Raw genomic sequence first — 10,812 nt, 5'->3', positions numbered from 1 at the left:
CTCTTGCTCAAGGCCATCCTCCATTGACTTCGATCAGCTGCCCGGAAATTGACGAGGATCCGTCCCCTAAGAGATACATAATAACGTCTGCGATTTCTTCGGGCTCTGAGAGGCTTTTGAAAGCGCCCTGGTATGCTCCATTTCTGGAACCATCACCTGTCACCCCTGCTATCATGGGCGTGTTGACAGCTCCGGGTGCCACTGTATTGACACGGAATCCCTCAGGTCCCCATTCTTGGGCCCAGGTTCGTGAAAGACCAAGCACAGCATGTTTGGTGGCGACATAGCCGGACATGCCAGGCAAGCCTCTCACTGAGGCCATTGATCCCACGTTGACGATACTGACTGGAGGGTAACTTTGACCGTCAGGTTCGCGCTTTCGTATGTCCTTGACTAAGTGATAAAACTCCGTGTTTGTGTTCCATGTTCCCCTGACATTTACGTCCCAGAGAAGCTGGAATGTCTTGTCGGACTCTGCGGAGCCATCCGTGGGGCGCAAGACGCCGGCGCAATTGACTAGTCCGTTGAGGTGCGAATCCTGCGCAGCAATCTTATCGAGGGCAGCTTTGACGCTATCTCGCGCTGCAACATCTGTGCTCGGATGAGACACCTGCTGCCCGGGGGTATCTTCATGGACAGGAATCTCGGACAAATCAAGAATGTGCACCTTGGCTGATGCTTCTAGCAACTTTCTTGCGGCTGCTCTGCCAATTCCAGACGCACCACCCGTCACAATGAATACCTTACCGGCAAGGCTCATGGCAGGAAGGGATTTGCAAGCAACGATGGTGTGGGAGATAAGGGGGCAATCTTAAAAAAACAAAAAAAAAAAAAAATGATAAGTTATGACGTCGCGAGAATGACTTGACGTCTTCGATAGTGACTTTCATTATCTTTGGTCTTACTATTACGTGATGGTATGACAGCGTCACTTTATATGCTTAAGATGCGAAAGGAATGCGGTGATTTTGCCAGCTCCATGACACAGCTGTTTTTGCTCGTGTGCCGCGGGTCGCGCGGATCGCGCGTTACGGGTTCTCGCTGAAATAGCAATGGGCGGTGAATGAATTTCTTGGTTATAATTAAGGTACCTGATGTGGATAGCATCACGCTTGCCTGGGCCCTGGTAGGTACAGGAAAGTCTGTACTGGGGGCTGAGCCTCTAAGATTTCTGTCTATTGTTTTGTCTATATGGTGAATTCGTCATATTCTTCGAGAACGTGTACATGATTAGACCCCGGCGGGCCAATTGCGGTTAAAGGGCACGGAAGCGCCGTTCAGCGTCTTGGCCAGCTCGCGATCCGTCAGCAAAATGCAGAACTTGGCAACATCTTGAAGTGGAACATCATTGACACCAGGCTGGAACCCCGGCATATGCTTGTCGATAAGACCCATCCCTTCCATGTTTACATCCTCAGTCAATGAATCCTGGATGTTTGTCGCCGCCAACCCTCCAAGCTGGAGCATGGTGCAGGTAATGTCATGGTCGAGATAAAAAGCGGCTGTGTTGCGTGTCAGGGCAAGAATACCATGCTTGGACACTGTATAAGCTAGTCCGCCGTCGGTGCCGGAGACAGAAGCGTTCGAGCCCATGTTGATGATGGAACCGCCCGGGGGGACTGGGCCTCCATGGTGTTGACAGCCACTTTGGTGCAGACAAACGCGCCGGTGAGGTTGACTTTCAGAATCCGATCCCACATTTCCTGGGAGCAGGTGCCTGCTGGGTCGAACTTGTCGAGGACTGCGGCGTTGTTGATGAGGATATCAAGGCGGCCAAATTTGCTTGTAATGGACTGCACCAAAGTCTCAATATCTGCCAAGGAAGCAACGTCGGCTTGCTGGGCGATAAATCGATCAGGGTAACTTTGTGCCCATAATGCCGTTGTCTCGGCGAGGCGTTCCTCGTTGACGTCGCAGATGGCTACATTGGTGCCCTTGTCTAGGAACGCCGTGGCGATGACTCTGCCTAGGCCGCCCGCGGCGCCAGTTATGAAGACGGTGAGAGGTTTGGGAGAGATGGACATGTTGATGAGAGAGCCAATGCGTGAAATGTCGTATCAGAATGCAGTGCGTCAATGAGTTCAACCGGCTTTAAGACAAGATGCGATTCGCATCCTCATACTGGACGCACGGTGCCTGCGGCCTCACTGTCCGCGCACTCCTGTGCCGTCCGCGTGTCCCGCGGACAATGGCAAATTGGTCGTTATCAGTAGCCTCGACGCTGCCGGCAGCTCTGGATTCGGCTCTTTTCTCCATACCAAGGGGGACCGGTGGATCCCGCAGCTAAAGACCAGGGGTTATGCGCTAGTCGTAGAGGCCAATATTCGTACCCGGCTCCGCAGCCTCGTGAAAGGGGACCCCTGGAAAAGGTGGGCCCAAAGGCCCCACAGTCCTCGATCAAGCAACGATGTTCATGGACCCACACCCATGCGTCACTTGGATTGCAGTTCTCTACGGCCAGGTTCAACGCGACGTGCGAGATTAAACTTTCCTCACGAAGTTGCTCTGAAGTAACCATGACATTGTTTCAAGAGTAGAGTTGACAGACCAGGCTCATCCAGCGATCTTTGTACTGCGACTCTGATGAGCGGCTAGCAATCTGACTCCCTTCTTCACAATAGCTTGTTTGAAAGTCAGTCCAACCACTCGAGTTGGTCTGGTTTGAGTATTTCTCCTGCTCAAGTTCCCATAATCGTCGTGGTCATAAGGCCGGTGATACCTCGGGCAATGCCCTTTTACTCGGTCTCTTTTCTTCCCTCCTTGATGAATCGATTGAGCAAATGCAAAGATTGCCAGGTCTCGTCGTCAAGATGGCTCCTTGCCCTTGAGCTGCGAATGGGAGACATTAGAGTTCGAGCTTGAGTGGCTGCCGCGTTTGATCGTCTTTCGTTTAATATCTGCAGGGGCATAGAAGAGGGTGTTACATGCAGTACGTCACAGGTACAGGCATGACTACTCTTGGAGAAATTGCTCAGGTTTGGGCGTATTTTACTGAACAAAAGCAATTGATGAAAAAAAAACAGTGCCCAGTTTTGGTAACCATACCCGCGAGTTCAAAAAAAAAAAAAAAACACTGCCTCTCCTCACATGCAAGTTATTTAAATGAGGCTTACTAGTATAAGTAACCTTTCCTATTACCAGAAGGTTGAATTTTACGTAGGAATGTGACAAAAAAGCCATGGGCCTACGTCGTAAGGTGGTGAGAGGTGAGAGAAGGGTCATAGTACTGTTTGGTGCGACTATCCCTTCGACTGTCAGGAGGCTCCAGTTAAGTCACTACAGGGATGTCTAGCCAATCAAATATGAGAGCATGAAAGGTACATTATCCTCCACCTAAATTACATTGTGATATAAGTCCCCACAATATTTTGAGTTACAAATCGCGACATCACACTGCTTACATCCTCCCTTGATATATTCATGTTTCCCGCATGTACTGCTCATGTGACAGGGGTAATGTGGGGAGAGCTACCTCCTGGAGCCTCCTGGCAATCGAAGGGATAGGGTAGTTACAATCAGTCAAGGGACTGATTGGTTGGGGCTCGGGGCGGCTAGCATCCTACTGGCTACAGAGTCAACTGGCCTTTGATTGGCTCTATGCAATGTGCCAGCGAGCTTAGTAATTCTACTGTCATTCGTACCGCCCGCGGTGCATGTAGTCATCCACATTTAGTAGTACCTACAATGCAACTCCTGTATTCTTGTTAGCTTGAGACCTTCCTTCAAGCTACTTAAACAAAATCAAGAAATAACTAAGTATAATTTAGTAAGCAATATTGAAGTATGTAAATGTACCCTTGAATTTTTTAGAGCCTTTTTAAAGCAGATTTAAGAAAGACTTTAAAATCAGCATTGGTAAAGTTCAGGGGTGCCACGCTAACAAAAGTACAGGGGTTGTATTGTGCGGCTAGGTTTGTGACCGAGCCACAGTAGACTAGACACTTCATTGAGACACGCCAGCGGAGGCGGGGGACGAAGGGTCCGAGATCTGTTATTAAGGTTTGAGACTCCCTCGAGTTTTGTAGATCACTCGATGATCTGTCCCATTATAGCCTGTGGTGACTTACCGTTGAGAATGACGTTCCTTTGAGCCTGGCGTTCACGGCAGTGTTACCGTAGATTAGTTTTCATTCGAGACAAGACCTGCTACCAAAATGGGAACCCAAATAGTAATAAGTGACGGGATGTCTTGTAGATAATTATTTTTGGCCTAAATCTGGTTGGTATCGAGGCCTTCAGTCGTAATCCGGCGGTAACTGACGGCGCGCTTTGTCCAATCCCGCTAGAGTTGAACGGGTCCCGCGGGTTCCGGGAACTCAAGGCTCTCATCTCATTGAGCCATAAATAACTGTCGCAGGGTAGGCATGATCTTCACGGCCTCATGAAACAACTGCGTTAGTAATCTAGCTGTATGCTTTAAGTAACTCTGCGGGATGGAATACCCCGCACAAGAGACAACCTCAGACAACAATCAATCAACACACTGCTGCTGCTCATTATCATTTACCTGATCCTTGATCCTTTTAGCACGCTCAGTGCGACAATAACATATCATGGAGGGTTGTTTGGGCGTTCCTCGCGTCGCTTGTTTTTACTGCCAATTTCGTTGCAAAAGAAATGCGCCCACCTGCGAATATTATTCGAAAGCCGTCAGTTCATGAATTTTGCCCAGGCTGTAAGGTCAAGACTAATTTGGCTACCTAGTGTCGAAACTGTCGAGTGCGTAAGGTAGGCGCATCTTGGACGAGGCGACTTTATCAGACATTAACCAATTCAGATTCGTTGTCTCAGAGAAGTTCCATGTTCAAACTGTGTCACATCGAAGATATGTTGCCAAGTGAGCCCCAGGGAAACCCCCCGTCAATTGGTCAAAGAAGAGCGACCAGGAAAGTAAGCAAGATGGCACCGTACGTTGTGCCCAGTGCTAAAGTGTATTCAGCTCCACGCCTGGCGAGAAAGACCTGAATGAACTTCGCCATAGAGTTACAGTTCTTGAGCAGCATATCAAGTCTCTCTTGAGCAATCAGGTTCCCAGCCTTTGGTGTTTCGTCAGTCATTTCTGGGCAAGATCCTGGTGATGTAGACCTAGCTTCGCTTGAGGGCGAATCTTCGTTTAGGAGGCAAGCTCTACTAGCAGTAAACATTACTGAAGTTGTATCGTTGGCCGGCGGTGGATCACCTAAGGTTGTTGACAAGCTATCTGACTTGCGCAAACTGTTGGAGGACAAACCGTCGCCAGAGCCGTCTCACACTCAGGACAAGAAGGATACTGGCGAAGTTGCGTTTTTGCAATGCGAGATGCCTCCAGCCGACTTTGTAGTCCGCTTACTACGGGCACCCAAAGGTAGTGATCTAAACCATGAAGCTCCTGAGTGCCCTGGCTAAAGATCTTTGAACAGGCCCAGATTGTCTTCTGACCTTATATTTCCCAGTCACTAGCTTCGAGCAATTAGAAGACTTATGCCGACGGGTATACTTTCCTCTCCAGCCAGTATTGACCAGAGACGTCTCGCTCCTTCTTACTAATAAGAGGCAGCGATATATAATCTTTAATTATAATAGCATTAAGTATTTTAAAGTTAATATAAAGATAGAGCTTTTTATTCTTCTTTAAGATAAATATAATAAGGTACTTAATAAATAACTTACTTTCCCTAATATATCCTTTTTATAGTATTTCTTTAATATATTCTTTTAATACTAGTAGCTATGCCGCATTAAATAGGTAGAGTTTATTAAAGCTAGGTTACTTCTTATTAATAAATTTAATTTCTAAATTATAATATATATATAATAATAGACCTATTTTAAGTTCTTCCGCAAAGAGTTTCTTATAAATATAGTATTTTTATAATATACTCTTAAGTTATTTTTCTTCTAGTATTTTCTTAATTCTCTTAAGGTCTTTTTTTAATTATTAGAATTATTATATAATATATATAATTATTTATTAATTCTATTATTTTTATTTATTATAATATTTATATTATATCCCTTTAGGTAGAGAGGTATTTTATATTTATCTCTACTTAACTTCTCTAGTATCTTTAATAAAAGTTTAAGATCTTATATAATCTTCTAAGTTATTATTTATTATAGAGAGTGCCTTATTCTTAAAAGAGAATATTTAACTAATCCTCTAGTTAAAATATAAGTTAAATGAATATAACTATAAGTACCTAAGTATTAGGTTATAGCCTTCTATAAATATAATATTAAATAAGATTTCTTAATTCTTTCTTTTAATAAAAACTTTAAGGTAATTAATCTTATTATTAATAACTTTATTATTATAATTAAATTACTTCTCTTTAAGGTTAATTATTATATAAGACTTTACCTTATACCTCTATAATAGCTTAAGCCTATTTATTATCCTTAGGTTAAAAAGATTTTACTTAGCTCTATTATTTACTAAAGTATATAGCTATTTTTCTTTAATTTATATTAATATTTTAAAATATTTTTATATTAATCCTCTTTTAGTAATATATAGTAGCCCTTTATAGCATTATAAGTTATTCTTTTACCTATAGCCCTTTTATAAGTAGGCTTCTTAGTTTTTTAATAATATATAGCTAATATAATTATACTTATATTTATTATTATTATATATTTTATAATTATATATATTATCTTAGCTATATAGCTAATCTTAGTACTTTTATTTTTATTCTTTTCTTAGGTCTTTTTTATCTTTTAACTAGGTTATTAATTCTTATTTTTTTAATATTTTTTCTTAATTAATTTATTTTTATTAGTTTTTTATTTTATAAATAGTTTATTTATATTTTTAAATAGCTTAATATAGGTCTTTATGGTATTATATATATATGATATTAATAATATTATATTAATAAAATACTTAGTAGTCTTTTATCTTATATTATATATAGGGTTTATTATTTAATAAAGTTAATAATATAAGAAAAAAATAATTTTATTTTTACTTTTTTTTTTATATTCTTTATATTAATAATATTAATAAGATATCTATAAAATACTAAGGTATTCTTTATATATTAGGTATATTTATATATTATCTTCTAAGTTAAATAATACTTCTTAGTATTATAAGTTTTTAATTAGCTCCTTATAATAGGCTTAGATATAGATTTCTTATATATATATTATATCTATATATTTCTATGCGGTCTAGATATATCTCTCTTATAGGTTATTTTAATATTAATTATTACTTTTATTATATAAATAGAAGTAGTTTTCTTTTTTTATAATTCCTTATTACTTTTCCTTACTTTTTATTATTAAATATATACTTTATATAGCTCTATCTATAGTTTCTTTACCTTATATTTAAACTTAATTTAATTAATATTAGCGCTATTTACTTTTATAAGTTAATTTATATATTAAGGTTTTCTATTATTATATACCTATTTCTATTATTTATAGGTTTTATTAGATTTTTATAATACTTTAAATTAATATTATAGGCATAGGTTATAATTATATTATATAGGGTTATCTTATTAATAATCCTTATAATATATAATAAAAGATATATATAGTAATATTATATTATATCTTATAACTTAGTTTTTATAATTAAATCCTTTTATTATAGCTTCTTTAAAGTTTATTTATTTTATTAGTATTAGGGGTAATTATTATTTTTATTTTAATAATATTATTACTTTTTTTTACTTAAGTTTCTTAATAATTATAATAATAACTTTTTTATTATTTATTATATTTAGTATTAGGTTTATTTAGTTTATTAGTTCTAAGAGTAATTACTATTATATATTCTAGGTTTCCTTTAATTACTATTTAATATATCTTACCTAGCTATAAGCTATTCCCTTATTTAGTTCTTATTTATATTTATCTTAGCTTCTTCTAGGTATATTATATTTACTTTATAATATTATAATAAGTTTAATTAATTAAATTATAGTTTAGGGTTTTTTATCTTCTTATTAGGCTTAATAAGCTATATTAGTATATTTCTTATCTTCTAAGAGGGATTACTATTAATTAAGTTAATAATATCTTTTTTTAATATCTCGCTATTTCTTATAATAAACCTTCTTAATATAATTTATCTTATAGTAATAATAATATTTAAGGCTATAATAGTCTTATTTACCTTTTTATATAGCTCTAAGTACTATAAGGTTAGCTTTAATGCTATAAGAGGTATTATTATTTTTTTTTTTCCTTAGTTAATATTAAATCATAGGTTATTAATTTTATTATTACTAAACTTAGAGTTTTATAGCTTCTTTTATAAGAATTATTAATTATTATCTTTAATTACTTTATTAATATAATTAACTAAGTTATTAGGTTAATTTTCTTTATATAATTTTACTTAAATTTTCTTTTTAAGATTATTAAAGAAAAATAATATTAAGGGTTTTTAATTCTAATTAAGCTTTAAGGTAAATTAAAGATATTTTATTTTATATTTAAAGGCTAAGTAAGTTTATCTAAGTACCTTAATCTCTTTTTTAATTTATACTTTTTTATTAATTATTTTAAATACTTATTAAAATATAGCCTTAAAGGTCTTAAAGCTTAAATAAAGATTAGTAATCCTAGGTAAGAATTTAATAAAAAAGGTAATAAGGTATTTCTTTATAATAAGTTTAAACTAAGCTATAATATATTTAATAAATCGCCCTATAGCATATTAAACCTTATTAAATATTAGGTTAAATTATATTAAATAATAAGTTATAAAAATATATAATTATATAAGAAATATAAGTAGCTTATAAGTAGTTTTATTAAATTTCTTTAATAGGTCTAGCTTTAAGATTTCTCTTATATTTTTATTTCTTATAGTAATAATTATTATTTTATTAATATTTTAAATATTATTTATATACTATATATTTTATATTTATTATATTTTACTTATCTTCTTAATAAGTTTATAAAGTTTATTTATCTTAGTACTTATAGTAGTAATTTAAGCTTAGAGTTACTTAATTTTTTTATTATTAAAGCTATCTGCGTTATTTATTTCTTTATCTTAGAGGTTAGCTTAAATAGGTATAATAAGTAAATAATTAATAAGTAAGACTTATTAATAATTATTAGCGAGAGGTACTTAAATAGCTATTATATTTAATATTATTTAAGGTAATATAAGTAATCCTCTAAATAAGAGCTATTAATATATATTAATTATATATATTCCTAAGAGATAAATTAATTATATTAGGTTTATATTAATAAAGGAGAATAATATATTATTTTAAATAAGGTATAAATTATATCTAGTAATATACTTAAGGGTATTAAATATAACTAAGTTATATTAATAACTAAGTTATATTAATAACTAAGGTAATTATTAATATATATAATAAGTAAGTATATTAGATAAGTGAGTGCACTAAAAATCTTTTATTTAATATTATTACTATTTAATTAATTAATTCCTTATAACTAGATATATCTTAATTAAATAAAGAAGCTAAATTATATCTTATACTTTAGGCCCTTTAAAATAACTTAGATTTAAAATTATAATAAACTATAAAGCTTTACTAGGTTAATTACTATGCCTTATATTATTAATTTAATAGTATATAATCTTAATGCGATATTATCTTAAAATTATATAAATTATTAGATCTAGAGGAATAAATTATTATTTAATTTATTCTTAACTTAAATTTACGAGGATTTCCCCCTTAGCTATATAATATAAAAGAAATAGCTAATTAATTATTTATTAATTATAATATATTACTAGTTAATATATACTAGGCTTTAAACTTTATTAAGTAATACCTAGACCTTAAGATATATTCTTTTTATAAATATAACTACTAGAGAGCTAAGTATAAAGATTTAATTATTATCTATAATTAGTTTTAGCTTATAGTAAATATAATCACGAAGTATAATATCTAATTAAATAATATTTATAATATTAATAAGACTAGCTTTCTTATAGGTATAATTATAAGTAGAATAGTTATTATAAGTATAAAAAGATATAAAAAGCTAAAAATAATATAGCTTAGAAACTAAGAATAAATTATAATTATTTAGGTAATTAATATAAAAGGCTAATTAATCTTATTATTTATTATTAATATAAGTTAATATTATCTTATTAATTAATACTAAGAAAATAACCTTTTAGGTAATTAAGCTATTATAATAATTTAAAATAGCTAAACTAATAATAAGATTAATCTTAAGTAACTTAAGTACTTTAATTAATATATAATTAATTAATTAATTAATATTTATTATCTCTTAATCCTTAATAGCTATAAAAGTTATTATTTTATTAAATTTAAGAGATATTATAAAAAAAATAAAATTATTAAGCTTTATATATTACTTTATTTCTCTTATTTATTTTAGCCCCTTAATATTAAGTATTTTAATATATTTAAAAGTATTTATAATTAAGAAATAAAATATTTAATTAAATACTTTATAATTTATATTTTAAAAATAAAGTTTTTTTTAGCTTTTTATATTATATTTTAAGTTATTATAATAAAATAAAATATTAAGAGGGCTTTTAGAGAAGCTAAGCTTATTTCTCTTAATATAAAAAATATAATCTTAAAGCTTAATATATAGCTATATATACTAATACTAATTAAAGAGGTAATTAAATTATTAACCTCTTAGGCCTTAAGGACCTTAAAGATTATACTTAAGGATAGATCTTAGTTTAAATATCTTAAAAGATAAATTAGAAGGCATTAAAGTAACTCCCTAGAGTTAATTTTAAAGGCTTTATAGTCTCTTATAAAAGGGATAAAAATAATTATATATTAGGTTACCTTATTAATTACTAAGAATAAAGAT

The 10,812-nt window shown here is 33.0% G+C and overlaps 3 protein-coding genes across 3 annotated transcripts; 1 reads left to right on the top strand and 2 right to left on the bottom strand.

The window, feature by feature from the left end:
* Nucleotides 1-7: 7 nt before the first annotated feature.
* Nucleotides 8-760, bottom strand: MRS44_005360 (uncharacterized protein; the record flags this gene model as incomplete). The annotated part of the gene is made up of 1 exon (XM_065622568.1): nt 8-760. The coding sequence occupies one exon, from the start codon at nt 758-760 to the stop codon at nt 8-10; it is 753 nt and encodes a 250-aa protein (XP_065478640.1).
* Nucleotides 761-1,230: 470 nt separating this feature from the next.
* Nucleotides 1,231-2,024, bottom strand: MRS44_005359 (uncharacterized protein; the record flags this gene model as incomplete). Its single annotated transcript, XM_065622567.1, has 2 exons — nt 1,231-1,645; nt 1,699-2,024. 2 exons carry the CDS (start codon nt 2,022-2,024, stop codon nt 1,231-1,233), a joined length of 741 nt encoding a protein of 246 aa, XP_065478639.1.
* A 2,875-nt stretch (nt 2,025-4,899) lies between these two features.
* On the top strand, nt 4,900-5,385 carry MRS44_005358 (uncharacterized protein; the record flags this gene model as incomplete). Its single annotated transcript, XM_065622566.1, has 2 exons — nt 4,900-4,907; nt 5,028-5,385. 2 exons carry the CDS (start codon nt 4,900-4,902, stop codon nt 5,383-5,385), a joined length of 366 nt encoding a protein of 121 aa, XP_065478638.1.
* Between the last annotated feature and the right edge of the window lie 5,427 nt (nt 5,386-10,812).

Source organism: Fusarium solani (genome assembly GCF_023522795.1).
Source record: "Fusarium solani strain SB1 chromosome Unknown bctg00000002, whole genome shotgun sequence".
NCBI lineage: Eukaryota > Fungi > Ascomycota > Sordariomycetes > Hypocreales > Nectriaceae > Fusarium > Fusarium solani.
This window is presented reverse-complemented; position numbering and strand designations above follow the sequence as displayed.